General features: G+C 37.1%; 1 protein-coding gene across 4 annotated transcripts in view; it reads right to left on the bottom strand.

Moving 5' to 3' along the window:
- Positions 1 to 22,821, bottom strand: part of AMBRA1 (autophagy and beclin 1 regulator 1) — a 163,103-nt gene that overhangs the window by 8,316 nt on the left and 131,966 nt on the right. For all 4 annotated transcript variants that reach the window (XM_081939000.1, XM_081939001.1, XM_081939002.1 and 1 more), the window contains 2 exons: positions 5,774 to 5,866; positions 4,992 to 5,185 (listed from right to left, as the gene is read on the bottom strand). In XM_081939000.1, the coding sequence (XP_081795126.1) occupies positions 4,992 to 5,185; positions 5,774 to 5,866 (287 nt within the window). The remainder of the gene's footprint in view (positions 1 to 4,991; positions 5,186 to 5,773; positions 5,867 to 22,821) is intronic.

Below are 22,821 nucleotides of genomic sequence, written 5' to 3'. Positions count from 1 at the left end.
CTTAGATCAGCTACCGGGCTATCTAGTTCGGCGCACTATGGGAAGTCACTAAGCAGAATATAATGAAATTTATCTCCTGCAAACTGCAGGAGGTCAATTTTAAGATGCTACTCAGTCATAATTGCTAAGTGATGCTTTATTGACATCACTTCTGAACGAGCATGTGCTGAGCCTGAAGCCTCCATTTAGGCAGTCCTTGAGCAGAAGATGCTGACACTCTACTCCTCTCCCCCACCAAGTTCTTCTTTCATACAAAACATCTGCTTTGCTTCTGTGGCAAGGGCAGAACTCCAAGGCTGGGGTTGTTGCCTAGTCACAGAAGCAGCAGGTGCTGTTTCCACAGCAGCAGGGCTGACTGCTCAGTAATTTATCATGTCAGGAGAGATCTGATTAATAAAGACTAGAGAATGCAAAGGAGCCAAAGTTAGCATTTCTATCAAGGGGCTGATCTTCAGCGTCACTGCTAGATCCACAGACGTTGCTTCTCACTCTATTGCTTTCATTTCTCCGTCAACTTCCCAGTGCTTCAGAGATATATCTCTAAAGCAGATACATGTCTATAGCAAAAAAAAGAAAGCAGTTTGGGCATATTACGCCGAATAAAGAACTTGAAAATGAGTATAGGTTTTATATCAGGAGCTTTTTTCAGCAAACGCATCAATGACCTCCCAGATACTAAAGAAATAATTGTAATTAAAATAGTCTTATTTCTTTGTGTGAATGAAAAAGGATGTTGTGAATAATCCAAAGGGCATAACATCGGGAGATACTGGCTATTGAAGTCCTACGCTACAGATTCCAGAGTTAGATTTATATCCGGCATCTCTGCAGCAAGGATCCTGGAGCAGATAGTCACATTTCTAACTGCATATCACAACTACCAGTGCTGGTAAAATATGTTAGGCAAGTCCTAAAATCTGAAATACTTAGTAAGTTCCACCATACTCATAACGTTAACTGAATATTAGCTTTTAAAAAATTAAAGAAGGTGAAACTTGTAAATTCTGCTTTGCACATTATGGGCTTCGAGCGCTTTCTCTCCTTTTTCAACCATAGGCCAGATGCCTTTGCTTTGTGTATTTAGTTGCAATGCGTTTGGGTGGTAGCTGATTTGATGGAAACATATTCTGGGCTGGATGCAAAAGAATAAAAGAATGTCATTCACAACTATTTATTGGTGTATTATCACAACAATCTTCCTGCTTTATCATTAAATAAAGCTCGGTTTACACTTATTAGCACCAGCACAAGAAGTGCAACTTTCCAATGGAATTTTTGTTATTTCAAATAATAAGCATTTGATCATGAACAGGATGAACTACATTTAAAAAAAATGGAGATGCAATAGACGTTGAGTAAGGAAAATATAATGAAATTATACTTTGGGAGGGAACCACGAATTGGCACCTATTTACTGAAGCAATATCAATGATGAAGCAACTCCCATGTCTTTTACAACAATAATGAATTGAATTTAGACCCTAATATATAATAAACAGGTTCCTGGATATTCAGATATTTTTCCAGATAGGCTACATTTACACTATATAGAGAGGCTTGAATACAGTTCATTATCCCACCTTTATTATTATTTTTATATATAACTCAAGGCAGCAAGCATGCCTATTAATCTTTCCTCTCCCTATTTTACCCACAACAATAACCCCATGAAGTGATTTGGGCTGAGAGTGAGTGACTTGCTTGTAATTACCCAGCAGGTTTTCCATGCCTTAAGGTGGGGCTAGAACTCACAGTCTCCTGCTTTCTAGACTGGTGACAACCTTGGGAAGTATTTTGCTGAAACTATTTTGGAATAGCAGAACCCAGACATGCAATTGGAATCTGCATGATTATACTTTGAGATGACGTACTAACCTATAATGATAGAACAAATATTTTTTTTCACTATCAGACAGTGAGATTCCCGCCACAACAGAAACTATTGGCATTTTTAAAAATACATTATTTTTAATACTGGCATATTTAGGAGTGTTGTTCAAAAGTAAGTAGAGCTATTCTAAGTAAGCTTCACTATTCTGCTAATGAACTCATATTTCTGTGTTAGTGACCTAAGAGTTTAGCTTGGATTAATAACGCTTAATGGATGCATTTCCAACCAATCTGAGTATTTTTCATTACATTTATTTAAATGGACAAAAGAAATAAGTGCCTGTATCTCCTTTCAATAGAAGATAAAATTCAGCTTGATAGCACCTTATATTATTCTTTTTTTTCAACAACAAAAGATATTTCTGAGCCCAACATTTACTTCTGGGATTTTCAGATATTTTTTAGACTGAAACTTGCTTTCCTTTGACTGATGCAGTCTTCACAAATAATAATATACAAAAAGTAGCAATTATGAGACAAAAAGGAACTGGAGGGCTTCAGTGATAATAAGTTTACTAACATCATCTTTCCAAAAATTCAATGATTTTCAGAAAGGTAATTTTTACAGAGCCTGCAAAGATGAAGGATAGTCTGTATTTACTAACAGACAAACGTTTGGGGAGCTTTATTGAGGATTATTTTCAGATTTTTTTCCCATATGGCAACATTCTCCTGTCCATTGCAGCAAAGAACACACCTTTTTCAATAATGAGCTTACTCAGGGCTGCTGATACTACTCAGTTTGTATCAAGAAATACTAATTAATTCACAACCCTGATGGGGAAATACTGAAGAGTTGTTTCAGCTTATTTTCAACATACAAGCATTTCAAAATCTTCGTACAATATTTGTAGAAGAAATGGGAATCAACTTAACCTCAACTATATTATTCAATCCACAGACCATGCTGTTCATAGTCATGATTAAGCCTAACTTTACAACCTGTCTTGCCTTGTAATTGATCTGATTTGCTGAATTTCTGGTGGAAAACTCACTGAAAAAAATGAGCTCTTTTTTTAGGTTTTTTAAAAACAAGCTAGAAAAAAGTCCAACTCAGTTGGAACTCGTTTCTTGTTGTTCTATCCTAGGTAGAGTCACACTAAGGTGTGTGTGTGGGGGGGGGAGAGCTAATGTGAGCCATTTTCCACATTTTTCTGTAAAGCCTAGGTGCTGGTTGAGATTGCTAAGAATTCAGGAATCCAAATTCTTAATTCCTTTTAGGTTAATAGATTGAAGTTAAAAATAAAGCCCATTTCCTAACTGTACGTTGAGCATGTTTAAAGGAATTACCAACGTTCAGGTCTTAAGATTTTAATTGTTATAAAACTTCTATACTAGCTTTGTCAGTTGTAATCCTCCTACCTTACTTAGAAGCAAACTTTGGAAAGGTAGATTGGAGACAAGAAAGCCCTGGTGCCAATTCCTCAGTTTTGGGGCCAACTAAAATGCAGATTGTTTTCCAAATCACTTCTACATTTTGATACCCTTCCTAGTTATGTATTTATTATGCAGTTTCTCAGTGTATGCTCATTTGCAAATATTTACTATATTCATGGTTTACTTTTATACATCTTAAAGGTGAAGGTTCCCCTCACACATATGTGCTAGCTGTTCCCAACTCTAGGGGGTGGTGCTCATCTCCGTTTCAAAGCCGAAGAGCCAGCACTGTCCAAAGACATCTCCGTGGTCATGTGGCCAGCATGACTAAATGCCAAAAGAGCACAGAGCGCTGTTACATTCTCACCAAAGTGGTCCCTTTTTTTCTACTTGTATTTTTTATGTGCTTAGCAGAAGCTGGGACAAGTAACAGGAACTCATTCCATTACGCGGTGCTAGGGATCTGATCAACAAGCTCAGTGTCTTAGCCATTGAGCCATTGCATCCCCTTTATACATCCTAGATATATAAATACTAACATATATTATGCTAATAAGTTACAGTAGGTCACTGTAATCCAATGGATATACAGTATTGCAAACTAAGTATAAATAATCTTGATTTTTGTTTTTGTATGATCGGTGTGACTCTTTTTAATAACAGGTAGCAGAACCTAGTTTCCTAAAGAAACTTCCTTTATGTAAAAATGTTTTTGTATGGGAGCTCTGAAGAAATGTATCTTCCTTCCTGACTAACTGTAAGATTTGTTTCCTCCCTAATTGTCAGATTTGGTTTTTTTTTAATTATTATTTTAGTTATGAGTAAGAATCAGTGCATTCAAAACATCATTGTTGTGGCTGGTTACTGGGAATTAGCATAATTTTCATGTATAACAGTACATCATCAATGATTTGTTTTTGAAAATCACATTTTATCCTCATGCCCAACTCTAGGAAACTTAAGCTTAAAACAAGTAATTAAAACAAGCCATTTTCTTGGCTTATCTATACTATACAAAGCTCAATTGTTTTCCTAGGAGACTGTTAAACTAATTATGATTACAGCAAGGACATAATGTTAAATTGCTGTTTACCTTTGAACTCAATGAAATAACTAAAGGTCATTCTTTAAATTCAGGTTATATTGTTATTTTGGAAACAGATGAATGAATGACCTGGGTCAGAACATCTGCTAAAAAAAACAGCAGCAGGAAAAAAGTTGAATGAAGCCATATAAAAAGATGCACTGCTGTTGATCAATATTTGTTTTCAATTTCTACCAAGTCAAGCCCCCAGTATTGGTTAATTTACCCAGTCTCTAGTATTTAAGATCACTTTTGTGTAGGCTTATTTAACCACTGGAAGAGCATACTTCACATAGAAGTTAATTGCGATTTTTTCTTTGCTAGATTCTTTTGTTTTTTAATTTTTCACACTTGAGAAGCGGCAATAATCTGACGTTAGAAAAAAATATTTTAGAAGCAAACTTACATCTCAGGATGCACAAGAGATATAAAGGGCAATAGAAAAACAAACAGTTCTTTCATTTTCTAAAAATGGTAGAAACAAATGAGCTCATGTGTAGCTAAAGCTACTTAGCTGAAGATGATGCAACTGCTATGTATAGACCCATTCTGTTTGTAAAATTATCATGTCCCTGGTTTTTCTTAAGTAATGTCCAGGATAATGCATATTTGTCCCCGGCAATAATTCCCCAATATTTACCTTCAGTAACCCCTGAAGTAAGACTTCCTGGTTCCTGAACTTCTCTCTCTGTTTGTGTTTCTGCATTCTGTAGCTGAGGTGCCAGAGTCTGTGTGCCCTGAGAAGTCACAGAGGTGGTTGGGTTCCGTGGCTGCAGGCCAATGGCATTCATTAAGCCCAAATCCCGGTCCGTCCTCCAGGTAGCTCTGCTGGTTCTGAAGAGATGCACAACAGAATATATTTAGCTAGGATAGAACAAATACAAAAATGCATGTATGCCCGAAACACCTAGCCATTCCTTATGGTTTCAAGAGGCATCCATTAAGAATTTTAATGAAAAAAATGACCTAGAAGGTAGTCAAAATTATGTTTTCACATCTGATTTTGACTAAAATGATAATCCTAGTCCTACAGTTAGAAACGGTGTTGGAACTCATAATTGTTTTAAAGTTGGAATTAGTCATTACTTGTGTAGTATTTTTTCTACATTTTCAATTCCCTTAAGCTTAATGGCTTCCAATTGACTTAGGAAGGTGTGGTATTGACAGCTGGAAGGACTGTGGTTGACAGATTTATCTGAACATTTCGCTTTGCATTAGTGAGATAACCAAGTATCAGCAGTTATATTATGCCATATGGCGTGATTCAACTGCCAAGGGGAAAAATTAGTTTTAAAATTTTAGAGCTGCCATCATAATAAGACGCAAGGGTAACAATACAATTACATCCAGACCTTGACGACGACGAAAATACATGTATTTCTATGTATGACTGGTTGCCTTCAACTCATTCTCCACACTCACCCAGGGCGTTCAGTGCTTCTGCTACTGGAATGCACAGTGAAGACAGTTTCATTCAGCTGGTCCCAATAGTATTCTACACCAGAGTTTAACGCCCTGCCATCCAAAAACAATAAGTCAAGAGGTAAATGAAACCAGCCTTGTCCATATTAATAAGATTATCATTCCCAATGCCCCACATCTCCCTTTTCAAAATAACATTCAAAATCAGCAGCAAATATCAACTGTTGCTGTGGAAACATTACAAGTATTTCATTTTCTGTCCAGTCTTAAGATATAAACTAAAAATCCTGCAATCCCTAAAGAATCCAATCTGAAATGTAAATTTAATTCTAAAATTGTTACAAGAGCTTTGCAGTGTATTAAATCTAGATACACGTAGATATTACTTTTTCTACTTTCAATTTAAAATATTTCTAGCATACATCGAACTTGAGAAGATAGAAAAACTTGATTTCACAAATGTAGTACTGAATATATATTCTTGACAGTAGCTAATATAAACATAGGCTATTCTTATGGCCGCGATGTTGTCACAGTGGTCCATGAAAGCCTGATGCAGTCTAATGCTTTAAATCTTGAGTTAAGTCTTGGTGGTTCATGGTGATGCTACATGGCCTCAAAAGATATTTAAAGGGGGTCCGTGATGAAGAAAAGGTTAAGTCACTGACTTAGCCCAGGGGTCCCCAATCTCCAGGTAGTGGCCCACTACTGTGCCTCAGTCCATTCGAAACTGGACTGCACAACCAGTGCACAGCTCTACTTTGCTCGCATGTGCTCGCTTGCATGTGAAGCTCCATTTGTGTGAGCAGCGGGTGCCCACACCCGTGATTGCACAAATGGAGCTGGGCATGCTTGTGTGTGCACCTACTACTCACAAAGAACTATCCCCTCTCCTTCCTACGCTGGGCTGCAAAGCCAGAAACGTTGGGGATTGCTGACCTAGCCTATAACCTATCTATGCTGCTGCAACATAGAAACCTACTCTCATAACTCTGAACACTTACACATCCTGTCCATAACTGGTTTTTATTATTGCCTTCCATAGCAGAACAACCAGATTTAGTAACAGCTTCCATATAGCATCAACCTTGTTAACTCTCAAGATGCTGAAAAGAAGATTAATATAGGTTTTTGGTGTTATTTTTGTTATCCTTGGATGGAGATATTGTTCAATGGGTGATATTCCTTTTTTGAGACCAGGGCATCAGAACGTCATTGTACATACAGCAGATGACAATAAAGGTTTCTTATCCTATCCTATCCTATCCTCTCCTACATCCTATCTGCCTGAAGCATTCTGAAACAATGCCCAATCCAATAATTTTCATTACACCACCCCTAATACTTAGAAAATAAATATTTGATCTGAATGAACAGCTGCTATAAAATTAAAACAGCTGCCATTTGACATCTATAATATATATACCTGCTCAGTGAAAACATTCAGTGGTTGAGCAACTCAAAGATAATTTCTTTAAGGACCAGCTAATACTTAACAATGTGTGTATCACTGAAGCTGCAAACTGGTGGCAGTTTATTATATATGTTATTGCTTCTTTTATAATCTTGTTAGTCATTCCAGAAGGTACATTCTTGTTAAAAATGGTGTGATTTTCTTATGACGAATGATATTATTCAAATAGCATTAGCCAAAGCAAACGTCAGATTTTTTAAAAACAGGTGTTAAGGCTGCACTACAAGTATCTGATGATCAATATATTAAGATTTCATTTTTAGTTATAAATTGTTGTCCCACTTGCCCTATGTTTTTATATATGTCTTCCAAATTTAAAAATCTAGGTGATATTTCCTAGCAAAAGGGTAGGGAATCAATGATAAGTGCCAAATGATTATCTTTGAGAAAGAGTCCTAAGAGAACAATGACCGTTGAAAAGGAAAGTTATGTATTTATGAAGCCTAGTTGACTTGAGAAAGCTCCCAGACTAGGTGGAACTAAAATCTTTTTTTTCTTAGCCTTTCCCAAGGTTATGCATCAGATAGTTGGCCCACAGTACTTTTATGCATGGTTCCAAGTTTAAACTTATAGCACATTTCTTGAATTAAGTTGAACTGTCAAGGGGCTTGCACAGCTCCCAGGCATACATCACAATTTAAGATACATTATTATTATTTATTTCCCACCTTTATTATTTTTATAAATAACCTAAGGTGCTGATCATATCTAATATAACTTTCTTGCTTCTACTTTCCCCACAACAATTCTGTGAGGCGAGTTGGGCTGAGAGAGAGTGACTGGCCCAAAGTTTCTCGGCTGCCTTTCACAGCTTGAGAAATATTTCAAAAGTATAGTATATTTAAATTTGTCTCTACCTATGCATGTTACGATATGACAAGCATGTAATGTTACAGAATAAAGTAAGCAAATAGTATGTAGACTATCACGTGATTTCATACAAGCATTAATTCTGTTCCAAACAAAGAGCAGTTAAGCCGTAAAGCAGTTTAGCAACTGTGCGAGTAACTGTAATATGACATTTAAAATTATCGTACAACATAATACTTAGAAGATAGAAAGTGTTTTAAAATACTCTTTAAATCAGTCCAAGTTTAGTGATGACTCTAAGCCTTCCATCTTAAGTATAATTTGGAATTCCTGCCTTGTAAAATAGCTGGAATATTCATAATACAACAATTTGAAAATTGAGGTGATTTGGCAGGATTTTGTGAACAGCTTTGCCAGTTCTCAGGAATGTCTAAAGAAGTTGCAAATTAAAATACCTGAATGTATCCTAAACCATATATTGTCAAAATAACCACGTCAATTGCAAAAGACAGCTTTATTTGGAACAGCTTATATCCTGCAATGATACCTCTAACACCGTCAAACAAGACCATCTGTCTAGCCAAGGTCTTTGAGAAGGATTTGATAGGTGGATAAAATTAACAAAAACGTATCTGAATAATTGTGAAACAAACTATAATATATTAAAAATCTACATAGTGAGAGTGACCCCAAAAATGAAATGTGCGGTATCTTTAATAAAAGTATCCTTTATAAAAAAGTACCCACAGTATCTGAGTTGATAGTGTCCATGCTTTTAATTGAATTTATATTTTCCAGCAAGAACAAAAGAGAAGTTGCCAATAACTAAAGTAAAACTAACAGCTGTGCATGGAACAAGAGCCAAAGCATTCTTATTTTAGTTGGCTTTCAGTTCATGGCATGAAAATTTAAACTTTAATATCTGTTAACAGTCTGAAGCAAGGGGTAATGAAAACCAAATTGAAGGATTCTTAAAATATTTACCATACTCCCAGGACAGGGGTGGGATGCTGCCGGCGTTACTGCCAGTTCGCTTCGTAGCCGCTGCGCGTTGCTTGTGCATGCGCAGTTGCCTATAAATTGTTCTGCACATGCGCAGAACATTAAAAATGACTAAAAAACATGCCGGCAACAGCATGGGCAACTGGGGAACTGGTTTGGGGGCATGGCAAACCTGCCATCCTTACAGGTTCGGCGACCCAGTCGCAATTTCCACTACCGGTTCGCCAGAACTGGTGCAAACCAGTAGCAACGCATCGCTGTCCCAACCTATACAGCATTTTAAGTCATGGGTCCAAAGAATCTGAATGACTGTTCATCCTGCATATAGAACCTCATTCTGTACTTCAGGTTATTCTCAGAATCCTCCCCTGGGTGCTCTTTCATGCTAGGGTGGGACAAGAAGCTATTTGGGAACAGGCCTTCTCAGTGATATCCCTCGACCACTAATAGCAGAATATCCCTCCAGAGCAGTGGTTCTCAACCTTTCCAATGCCGCGACCCTTTAATACAGTTCCTCATATTGTGGTGACTACCAACCATAAAATTGGTGTCTCGGTTCCTAAGAACCATAGAAAATATGTGTTTTTCGATGGTCTTAGGCGACCCCTGTGAAAGGGTCATTCGACCCCCAAAGGGGTCCCGACCCACACGTTGAGAACCACTGCTCCAGAGTGAGGACATTCCACTGTTTCCTACTTGGGGAATTCTTGGCACCTACTTGGTTTTATTTCAAGTACCAGGCAAATACATTTAAATACTTTAAATATGCTGAATTAAACCATTTAATTTTTCTGTTATGTTGCCTTGCTAAAGAATTGCATTTTACTAATTGCTATTTGAGGGCTGTTTTTTTAAACAACGATTTGAAACATTTATAGTGTGATCTTAATGTTTTGCAAGTGAGCCCACAAAATTCAGCTTTAAAGAGTAACGTGTTAATTTTTAATTTTTTTTTAAAAAAAAGACAGAATTTCCTAGTCAGGTCACTTTCTCTGATTTTGCTTCTCAGTGGCTTTACCTATCGGTAAAGTTATTGGTAAAGTGATCGCAGGGCTAATGGATTCCTAGGGATTTCCTGCCTGGTATGGTTAGCACTCCTGCTGAAACTCTAGGTACACCCACTCTATTAGCTGCACACTAAATTCGCACTACGTGTTGTCCAAGGCATGGAGTCTCAGTAAGGACTGAGAGTGATTATTAACACATTAAAATCATTCTCACACACTGCAATGGAAAACTGGTAAGTGCTGAATAAAGTAATGTGGGAGAGAGTTGTCTTTGTTACTGATGTTCTTGTACCAGAAACGATAGTTTTTCCACAACATGAAATAAGATCTTTGTGGCATTTGATAATCTACCCATATTCTTGCTAAACACTGGCCAGGAACACAGGATTATAAGTGTTCATAGTGTGACAATTTATGGCATGATCTATAGTCAGATACTTCTATACAATGAATATAGGTAGTGCTACCAATTCTGTCTTTTTTCCTATACATCCTTTGCTTACTGTCAAAGATTTCAGATTTTTCTGGCAATTTCAGATGCCAAGGAAAGCAATTTTTCTTTCACCCTCACTCAAATTAATTGTGTGCTTGTAGAGTACAGAGTCAGACAGCTATTTACTTCTAACAGCTAGAGTAGGATTAAACAGGAACGTTATGTACTTGGAAGTATTTTCACTTTAAGTATAAATTGTCATAAGGAAATCCAGAATCTTCTAGTAATGGGTGGTTTAATCATCCTAGAGCAAAAAAACTGTTTTTCCCAAAAACTCTAAATAAATATCCAGATTAAATCCATTATTGGTCATCTACATTTTTCCATTCATTCTTGTATGCATTGAATAGCAAAGTAAGAGTTATGACTCCAGAGATAGTTCAAGATGCTTCCTTCAAGAAAGCTGAATCTGAGGAGGAATCAACCCATCAGCTGCTTCAAAAGATCTTAAAGGGGCAGGAGGAATTGAAAAGCCAATTGAGAGAAATGAATGAACAGCTCAGAGAGAATCAAAACCAAACGGCACAAAACAAACAGAGACTGGAAGTTCTGGAGGAGGGGACGGCTGAGATGAGGGGGGAGGTGAGGGGGGTCCAGAGAGGGAATTTAGAACTTGAGAACCACATCATAAAAATGGAATTTGAAAGGATGTCTTTTTTCCTTAGATTTCAAAACATAATTGAGACTGACAATGAAGACTTGAGGGAGATCATGACAAAAATGTTAGCAGAATACATTTAAAAAGACAAACAGCAGTTAGGATGGGATATTGACCTGGTTTATAGGGTTAATTCAGCTTATGCTAGAACACACAATGTTCCAAGAGAGGTTCACATTAAGTTTCTTAGAAAGGCTACAAGAGATGAAATTCTGGGGGCACAAAGGGGGCAAACGTTAAAATACAAGGACAGAGAGATAGCCATCCTGAAACAAATCCCAAAGAAAGTAAGAGATAAAAGAAAAAAATATGCACTATTAGCAAAAAAATTATTTGATAAAGGATTCTGGTTCCGGTGGCTTCTGCCAGAAGGCATGCTGATATTCTGGAAGGGCAGCAGAGTTAGAATTAATACAACTATGGAGGCAGAGGCCTTCATGGAACAAAACAAAACCCTCCTAGATAAAGCGGATGACACCACCTAAGATATGGGAGGTGCCGAGGTTTTGCTGGCAGGCGGGGGGGGGGGGGAGGCAACAATGAGAAAATTCAGATCACAGAAGTAAGTTAGAAAAATAGTGCAATTGCTGATACAAGGAATCTTTTTGTTTGATACAAAATAAATGATTGAAACTATCGAAAGATACAATGTAAAAATAAGATGTCAAAATCTAGTTAAACAATAACATCTTGTTTACCATTATGTAAAAGTTATGAGAATTGGGGGGAATACCATTTCCTGCATGATGTAGCTGTCAAAATTTGTAACCATACCCATCACCCTTTTCCTTAAAATTTTGTAAAACTAATTAAAAAAATTTTAAAAAAAAAAATAGAAAAAAAAGAAAGCTGAATCTGTAGCTGCTGTGCACTAGCATATACACAATCCGTTTATTTTCAGTTGTATTCCATATGTGAGACTCTTTCACACTGCAGGTAAAAGCCTCATGTTAATAATATCAGGTAATATATTTTGTTTCAGGTACAAGTGGAGATTCCAATCAGAATTATGCATAAAACCAATAGGAAATAAAGTTCTGCTCCTTAGGTACCAAACGTTTGATCTGTATTGAAGTAGGAAGAAGCCATCAGAATAAAGAAAGAGAAAACAGATTAATAAAAATAGAGCCATCAATCTCCTCATCCCAGGAAGACAATGTTTTATTTCAAATATATGAGCTGAGAAAGCACAAGGAGAAAGAACATTCTGCAGCTTTGGTAATTTCTTTTTTTTAAAGTGATGTATCAATACGGTTGAGATAATTGACGCAGTAGTAACTCACTGCATAAATATTCCTAAAGCAAATAAAAAATGTAGCTGAGTGGACTCTATTTAAACGCATGCTGTTTAAGATGAGAATGATAGGTTTGCACAAGCATATGTGATCTGTGACATTTTATAACTGCCTTAAGAACAGCTTCTGCTGCAAAATAGGTATAATGTGTAAAGTGCAATAGTTTGAATAAAAAGGCTCAGATTAGAAAATTAAATCATGTTAAAGATGATTTTTAAGAGAGTATTAATTGCTGTAGCCTAGAGATGTAAAAAATTGGAAGAATGAAATGGAGGAGGAGGAGTCTCTCCATTTATTCAAAACCCACACAAACATTTGGGAGGAAAATTAGCACTATTGAAACACTTAAGGGTAATAAGTTATTGTAGGAATGTAAAATGCATTAATAGGTTTGCTCTTAAAATTCTTTTATGTTGAATTTCAAGTGTGGTTAACACTTGACTTAAAAGTGAGTGGAATGAAAGTTTTCTCACAAAAAATAGTAAATTCATTTCTAATTTACATAACATACCAATGTAATTAATGTTTTAAAATATATTCAATTCAGAGTGTTTACAGTTGTATAAAACACCATGCTTTCTTTGATTTCCTCAATCTTTATTTTCGTAATACAGTACAAGTACATATTTTCAAAGTTTGGAAAAGAAGATCCTTCCTAATCTAAAGTGCCAGTTCTGGTTGGTCCATTTCTGGACCAAATTATACATCCTCTGGGCAGAATTGAATTGAATGTGGGAAGAGGAGAAAAGGGACAGGGCCTTAAAGGTGGCAGCTAAGTGGAAATAAAGGACACTAAGCTGCTGGGAAAACATAGGAGTTGGTAGGAGAGGTATAGGATAACATTTAATTTTAACTGAATTTTAAATATAAGATCTCTATTGTTTTAATGTTTTATGGGAACATTTATTAAATAAGTGTAAGCCATCTAGAGTCACCTTGGGTGAGATGGGCAGCATGTTAGTTTATTAAATAAATAAATAAATAATAAATTAAAATACAATAAACATGGTCTTGCCCTACTTGATTTCTAAGATCCCTCCAGTTAACATCCAGAACCATTAAAACTTCCCAGTTTCAGTCCAGCCAGACTGTGATCTCCAAATGGTTCTGGCTGAACTTCCAAAACACAGTATATTTGATTCATGATTACAACGGAAACATGTTTTTAATTTTGTACAGGTAGTCCTGACTTCCTACAGTTCTGTTAGTGACTATTTAAATTTACAGCATTGAAAAACCTATGACCACTACAGCACCCCACGGTCACGTGATTTACATTTGGATATTTGACAATTGATTCATATTTATGATGGTTGCAGCATCCCAGGGTCATGTGATCCTCTTTTGCAACCGTCCGACAAGCAGTCAATTGGGAAGCCAGATTCACTTAACAACTGTGTGACCAATTTAACAACTGCACTGCTTCACTTAACAAATGTGGCAAGAAAAGTCGTTAAATGGGATAAAATTTAACACATTTCTCATTTAGCAACATAAATTATGGGATCAATTGTGGTCGTAAGTCGAGGATTGCCTGTACTCTCACTAATACTCTCACTAATGTGTGTTAAATATTTATTTACTTTCCTCTAAGACACATGGTTCATAACAACCCCAACAAATGACTCTATGTTATTCTATTATAGTATTGGGGTTGCAAAATGTTTAAATCAGTATTCCAAGTTCAAAGTTACGAAATATGGCACAGAATGTGGGCAAACAACTATGACAGAATTCCTAGAAGAATTTAAAGAATCAAGAAGTAATTCTTATCAATTAAAACAAATTGCTTAATTGAGAAGTATGTAGAAAAACATGCAATATATGCCACATCAGCCAAAGACATTTTTTCCCAAGGCCTTAATGCAGGTGAAAGGTTACCCCCAAAATAATTGTTCCTGAAGGGAGGAGAACTCCTTTGTGAGAAACTCATTTCAGCAATGAAACAAAGATAAGAACCTGGGAGATTTTTTTTAAAAAATGTAACCTGAGCTAGATGAGAGAAATCTAACTGGGATTATGGAAGGAAGGAAGTATGACAATTTGGGATTAATTAACATGTCAGATAAGAATAATGGAGGTTAGATACATAGTGCCTACCCTTCCTGCTGCTATACACCTCACTCAGAGTAATTGCAGGTTACTCTCTCATCTGCTGGTACTGTTGTTAAATACCAGGTCAATGAGTAATACAATGCCTAGTTACAAGACCTAGTTACTTGCGGGATCGCATCCTCCCACATACATCCCTGCGGCCAATTCGCTCACACAGGGAGGGACTTCTCCTGGTGCCGTCCACTAGGCAATGCCAACGGGCGACACCAAGGAGTAGGGCCTTCTCTGTGATGGGCCCAACCCTCTGGAATGACCTCCCCCCCGACATTAGAACCACTTCTGACCTCCGCTCCTTCCGGCAAAAATTGAAGACTCACCTGTTCCGATTAGCAGGCCTGGCATAATTACAACTGTCCCTCCTGGCAAATGTATTATTATCTGGTTATTTTAGGGTTTTTTAATCTGTTGTGTCTGTTTTAGGGATTTTAAAAAATTATATTTATTCAGCTTTGTACAGTTCTTTTAATTGCATTTTAACCTCCTCCAAACTGTACATATTTAATTTTTTATTGTATTTTTGTGATATTCTCTATGGACTGTACACCGCCCCGAGTCCCTGCTGGGAGAGGGGGCGGTCTAGAAGCACAAATAAATTGAAATTGAAATTGAATGCCAATCTGATGTGTTTAAAATTAAACTGGGAAACTAGGAGATGGAAATGTCCTCCTAGTACTCGATTAGATAAGAAAGAAAAGTTGCTACATGTCTATGGAGATTCTCAGTTGCCTCTTGAAAAGTCAGTTTTAGGAAGTTGCTGCAATTTGTTTCTATGAAACTAAAAGACAATGTGGAGTGAATATTTATGACAGACTGAGAGAGATTTTTGATGTCTTTTCCATTTCAATACCCAGTTGTCTTTTTGTCTGAACTGATAAACATAGATCCACATTTGGGGCTGAGGATTCATTGAACAATTGTTCTTTTTTTTTTTTTTTTTTCAAAAAGTTTTATTGGTTTTTTTAAAAACATTTATGTGGAAAAGGGGTAGGTGGAATTACAAATTTTGGCAGTTGCAAATGTGGCAGACGCCCCCTCCCTCCAAACTCCTAGGTTACATCAAAATATCAAATCTTAATACATAATCATAAAAAGTCAGCATCTTAATTCTAGAAAAAATAATTTTCAATCAATTTATATAATTATAATATATAGTCTAGTTATAAATTCATATTTACTTTCGGTCTGTTTATAACATTGTGATTTCCTTATTTATTTTTGTGATCTGAGTTTTCTTGGTGTTGCCCCTTCACCCCCCGCTGGCAGAGCTCCGGCCCCTCCCGTGTCCTGTATGACCGTTGTAGTATCTTCTGTTTTTTCTAGGTTGGCTTTGTTTTTTTCCATAAAGGCCTGTGCCTCTATGGGTGTATTAATTCTGATTCTTGTCTCCTCCCAGAATATTAGCATACCTTCAGGCATCAACCATCTAAACCACACCCCCTTCTGGTATAATTTATTCGCCAATTGCGAATAATTTTTCCTTTTTTCCCTAATTTTTTTGGGAATCTGCTTTAGAATGGTTATCTCCCTGTCACAGTATGTCAATGTTTGCCCCCTTTGCACACCCAGAATTTCATCTCTTGTGGTTTTCCTAAGAAATTTAATGTGCACCTCCCTGGGTACATTATGTGTTCTGGCATATGCTGAATTCACTCTATAAGCTAGGTCTATCTCCCAATCCATCTGCTGTTTATCTTTGTGTATGTATTCAGCTAAAATGTTAGTCATAATGTCCCTTATGTTTTCCCCATCTGCTTCTATTACATTTTGAAATCTAAGATAAAAGGACATTCTCTCAAACTCTATTTTCATTTGTTGGATATCAAGTTCTTTGTTCCCCTTCTGTAAAGCCTCCACCCCCCCCCCTCGCCTCCGCCACCCCACCCTCCACAAGGTCCAGTCTCTGTGAGTTCTTAAAGATTTGGGCTTGGTTCTGTTTAATTTCATCTTTCATTTCCCTTAACTGCTTCTTAATTTCCTCCTGGCCCTGTAGAATTTGTTGAAGCATTTGTTGAAAGTCTATCTCTGTAGTCTTGGGTTGCATCAGTTCTGTTATCTTTGACTGTGTAGCTGGGCTAGACGTTGCAGACGTTGGGGCAGAAGTAGCAAATCCAGGCTTTCCAGGAGGTGGTCTTTTTGGAGGCATGGTTTTTAAAGCAAGGAAATCTGTCAAAATAGAGACTGGGCAGCTGGAGAAGTAGAGCAGGCAGGCGAATCCAGAAGGCAGAGGATCCAAACAGATGGGGATTTCTTTAGTCAGTCTAGCAATAGATGAAAATTTTTTCCCCAAAGAGTTCAAAGAAGAACAATCCACAAAAGATTCCTCTGGGTGGCTCGGAGACAAAGACCGGACGCCTGAATTTTAGAGGTGGAGTCAGGTTTCACAGTTCATGAAGACAACGGAAGTGTGCCATCTTGCCCTGCCAGCTTTGGGCTCAGAGGCATAATAAAGTTTTAAAAATTCAAAAAGTTCTCAGTTCACCCATAGATTCTGGAGCTAAGTCCAATGAAAGTCACTTTTATGAGGGTGAGGCATCATTAGTTGGCTCTCCCCCCTCCTCCTTCCCCTGAGGGCGAAAGCAAAATCTTCTCAAGCCGCTTGTCCAAGGGAGGGGGGGAAATCCCCCTCCCTCTAGCCGCACCTCTGGCAAAAGTCCGAAAGTTTAACTTTTTTTTCTTAAAAAGATGCTGAAGGGTCCATAAATTTAAGATAGAGGGAATGGAGAAGGGCAGCCTCTCACCACATTGCCGCTGCTTCGTTCAATAGCGCGTTCTCCGATCGGCATGGGGCGAGGCGCGCGCACACGGGCGCCCTCCGATACTGCTCCCCGGTGCCTAGAACGAAGCGGAGGAGCCCCCGCCAGCCGCCGACGACGCCAGGACCCTCCGCGAGCCGTTCCCTCGGCAGGACACCTCTCCGGGGCGTCCTGTGCCCCCCCAGAAGCGGGGGAAGCCCACCGGGAGAGCGGGAGCAGGCAAAGGCTTGCCTGTCGCCGTAGCCGCCGGAACCGGAACTCTGAACAATTGTTCTGAGTTATTTAAGCATCCATATTAAAACCATCCATGGTTAGAGCAGCCTAAAACTTCATTGCCACCACAACCAACATGTGGTTATCCAGACTAGCCCAAAACATGTCACACTTCATGGTTTTACTTTGCAAAGCATATTCTGTTCCCTGAGATAACTATAAACTAAATAAATGAAATAACCGTATTTTTGGGACTATAAGACGCACTTAGCTTTTGGGGAGAAAAACAAGAAAAAAGGTGATTGGCAGTTCAATCGGCCTCCTGGAATACTGACGATCAGCTGTTCCAGGCTGTGAGGATCGCCACTGCCTATTGCCGCCTTTGTGCACCCCATTTCTTTGCTTCCGTGTGTCCCGTTTTTGGCCTCTGCATGTCCCTTTTCTACCACTACGCGTCTCGTTTTTGGCCACTATTCGTTCCATTTTTGCCTGTTCCAAGTGTGGAGATTGTTGCCATCTATCGCTGCCAAACAGGACGTGCAGAAAATGGAACACAGAAGTCAAAAACAAGACATGTGGAGGTTGAAAATGGGGCGCGCAGAGGCAGTGATGGGCAGTGGCAATCCCCGCAGCCTGGAACAGCTGATTGTCGGTATTCTGGGAGGCTGATCGAACCGCCAATCTGCTGCTCGTGCTAAATCAGGCTGTGCTGAAGCTGACCAAGCTGTTTGCTGTTTGCTGCAAGGAGGCAAATTGCTGGGAGGCAGAGGTCGAAGGGTGGGGGCTGTTGGGTGGGTGGGGCTTTGATAACATTCGCTCTATAAGACACAGACATTTCCATCCACTTTTTTGAGGATGGAAGTGTGTCTGATCATCCGAAAAATATGATAATTTGAAACCCATTGGAATATAAGGGAAAAATTGAAACACAAGTCAATTGAGAAGCAAGTTATTCCACCTTTTATCCCTCAAAACCTCAATCACCTTTCCACCATAAATCCTCAGTGGGGGAAAAAACATTGTAAGGGATTGGAATTTTCTGGTATTATCTCCAGCTGATTGGGTGAGTCTGTGATTCTGGGAAAATTGCCCTCCCCCATTTTAACAGAACATACATAGAACAGCTTCTATGTGTGGTGATTAAGTACCAAATATATTCAGCTGCTTAAGACATCAGGTTGTTTAGCATATAAACTATAGCATGTGACTGCTTTTTTTAATAAAAAAGTTTTTATTTTTAGACAAACATAAAACAAACAGACATAAACACAAAAAATAAAAGCCCTTCTCCAATTAGTGTGTCGATTGGTTACAAAACTTTTGTGCTTTCTCACAATAGTCTTCACTTGCAATTTATAAAGACTCATATCATCATTCTAATATGTATGTATACATTTGTTATGATTATTAAACATTCATTTGACTATAGCTATTATTACATCCTTTTTATGTAAAATATTCTAAATTTAAAATAAATTTATATTATGACATTTAATTACATCATCCTGAAATCATCCAATAGTATTACATCTTTATATTCTATTCTATATAGAATTATTTATCTTTTATAACAAAGCTTTTCAACATCCTCTACATAGTCCTCACTTACAATTTATATAAAATGTTATATTATCAATCTAGTGTATATATGCATTATTATCATTATTAATCATTTATTTAGCTATAACTATTATTACTTTATTTTATACATAATACTCTAAATTTAACTAAGTTTAACTTAATTTTTATCCTAACATTTCATTTCATCATCCTGTATCCTTCCAGTAGTAGTGCAGTCCTATATCTCTTGCCATTTGTGGTATTTGTATTCTAATTGTTTTCTTGATAAGTCTTATGTGGACTTCTCTTGGTACCTTGTTGTTCCTTGCGTATCTTGTAAAGACTCAAAACCCTCCATCTGTTCCTTCCATCCGCTTGCCTTTAGTTATCACTGGTGCTTCTGCCAGAATTTCTCTCATTGTTTCTGCCAAATTTTCTCTCTTTTCTTCTTCCACGTTTTGAGGTTTGAGATAGGGGTTCCAGTTCGTTAATCTCTCCTTTCAACATTCCACTTGCGTCGTTTCCAACCACACTTCATTTGCTGACAATATCAATTTTCTTATCACTTTGTTCATATTTTTCTTCAATTTTTTGAACTATATCCTCAAATTTCATCATCATTTTATAAATATTCTCAACTCTTCCCTCTAGTTTTTCTATTTTTTGTTCTATGTTCTCCATCCTCTGTTCAATGTTTTTTGTACTTAATTGTACTTTTTGAATTTTTAACAATCATTTGCAATGTTAATTCTTTTTCTTCTTCATGTTGCGCCATTCTTCCAGGTTATAAACACTGCCACTAAAACATCCAAAGCTTTTTTGTTAAGTTTCAAGCAAGTTCACTATAATCTTTCCAGTCAAGGCTTTCTCTTCACTCAGTCCAGCTATTTATAGTACTCCAGAAGAGCACCTGCATAAACAATCCATACTCTTCCCACTATCCCTTCCAATAAACAAAATCAGGAGCCTTGAAGTATAAGATATGAGTCAGATGTTCAAAGGAAATTAAAAAAAAACAATGTTTCCAAGCCTCCAGCCTCTAGATGGCAGTGTTGCTTCTTTTTCCTCTGCCTCTACCTCTCTTTTTAAATTCTGAAGAAAAAAAGTGCTTAAAAGCAAACGATCCAGCTTAGCGTTGTAAAAAGAAAAGAAGGAAAATTATAATCCACAAATATGAAAAAGAGGAAAAATAGAAGAAGAGGGAAAAAAGAAACCAGTCCAATTTAAAAAGTAAGAGGCATTTGTAAAAGTTCCATCCAAATTTTGTTTAAAAAAAGATAACACACTAAGTTTAATTCAGGCTTAATTCGCCGCTTGCTCTCTTCTGTCTTCAATTTTAATTTTACTCTAAGTCTTTTGGGGTATTCTCTTCTCTAATAATAAAATTTATCTCACCATTTTGACACACTCTCTCCTGCTTTCCTTCAGGGGCTGTCCCAACCTTCTATAGCTTCAATGGTTGCTTCTCTTTCGCCGGAAAAAAGAGCTTCTCCTGGATCAATCAGGGGCTTTGCGATGTCCCTGAGATCAACAGACGTGCCCTTTTCTATCACCGTCTCTACGGGACGGTTTAGGTCCAAAAGGACCATCCAGCAGCAGAGATATCGACAGCAATCCTGGAGCGCCAAGATTGCATGTCGTGTCGTTGCGACATCAACCCTGCCTCCCCAGCATGTGACGTCCCTTCAATTTACTAAAATTATTTAAAATGTATGTAGGCTTAAGAGTTTTATACACAATATATCTCACACTTGTCAAGGTATTCTACAGTGAATGCCTGAATTTTCTAGCTACAAACAAGCTGCATTATATCAATCAATGCTTTAACATATCTCAAAGGCAGAGGAAGAAGCATACAAAGTCATATACTTAGCGTACCAGAAGGCACAGTCATTAAATAAAATTCTCCTTAATTTGATAAAAACTTACTAAATTGCAAAAATGTAAAAGCAAAACTTTTAAAAATAATATAGGCATATGCCTGACTCCATCTTCAGAAAAATATGTTGTAAAGATCTCCATAAAATATTTAATCTTAACAAAGGTAATGCTGTTTTGGATGACAACATTATAATTTAGGTTGGGGGGGCATATTGCTCCAATAATTACAAATAAATTCCAGAATAGTATCAGCTTTAGATCTCCTACAGCCAAAAAAGAAAGAATCCTGTGTTTTCTGCAAAACTTGCTAATCTGTTATGGTATTAGTTTGCAGCTGGTATCTATATGAACTTTAGAGAAAGAATCCAAGAGTAGAGATCAATACAATCCTGTCCATCTTCTCATCACAAAGCGTCCTGAGCCAAGTCTTATTATTCTTAAAAGGAAAATGATGCACTAGGGACTCTCTTGCTGGGAGGCATCTTTTCTACCGATTGAACAGTCTGGCAAAGAAATTGGGTCAACCTCCAGTAATGCATGATAAGGCTGAAGCTATGTAGCTAGTAGGATTAAATTTTTGATTTAAAGTGCCTCACAGAAGGTGAAAGTGCTTCACAGAAGCTACAAATACTTTATAATGTATTTTAATAGATTAATTAATGATTACACCAAACTATAAAGCTTTAAGCCTGCATATTAGGATTGTTCTTTGTTGAAGTTATTACTTATTAGAAAATTTGGCACTGACAAAAATGTGCTACTTTCAGATTAATAATTGCTATTCCTCCCAATGGGTTTATTCAACCGTAAATTTTGTGCACATCTACGTACAACTGGAAAATCAGTTTAGACTTTTATTGCAAAGCATATTTAAGCTGAAATGGAAGGTAAATCTGTAAATAGAGCAAAGAACCAAGGGATGGGATTTCACTAGTGGGCATCCTTATTTTTTGAAGATACCAACCAGTTATCTAGAATAAAATAATTAAAAAATCTAATCAATAACCAAAGCCTAAATTTAAATCTGATGCAGTCTTATGTTTTGTCTAGGATGTGTTAATAATATTCTTTTAATCTCACCTATTCTTTGTCCGCTGCTCAAGAGTATATGCTCCTTTCTGGAACTGTTTTTGCTTTACAAATTTTTAAAAGTATTGATTCTGTCTACTGGGCAGCTCCATTCTTTTTTATTGATATATGTTGCTTTTTAGTAATGTTATTAATTGTGAGTGGCTTAGACCTGCTATGGAGTTGGATGACCTCAACATTGAAATAATTAATAAATAAAATAAAAAATATATAAGACATACATAAGAGGTGAAAGCTATCTTTCTGATACTGTGCTGTTAGGGAAGTATTTACTAATTGAGTTACGCGTAGCTCTTTCAGCATAGTTGTGATTCAGCAATATATGGAAAGCCACAGCTTTCCTATTTCTACCAAAATTTCTAATTTTTACCAGAACTTAGAGAAAACCAGTATAAAGGATTGAAGTAACTGAACACTTGAATCATGGCACATTCAAGTGAAAATGTCAACTGAAACCCCATTAAAAACCCAGGAGAGGAGAAGAGAGGAAATTGGCTGGCTCCACAGTATTATGAGTCAGATTTGTATCTTTGATTTTAATTATTCTTATTCAATATATATTTCCACCACAAAGCAATGAAAAATGATGTGCCTCATCTTTAAACTATACAAGAGAAGAAAAATGAACTATAAGGTCTCTCATTCTATCCTGAACTTCAGTTGCACCCAGAAGAAACATCTTAAAAAAGTTTTTTATT

The sequence above is a fragment of the Natrix helvetica genome, assembly GCF_964273705.1.
Source record: "Natrix helvetica genome assembly, chromosome: 1".
NCBI lineage: Eukaryota > Metazoa > Chordata > Lepidosauria > Squamata > Natricidae > Natrix > Natrix helvetica.
Note: the sequence above shows the minus strand (reverse complement) of the source record. Positions and strands in the feature narration are given on the sequence as shown.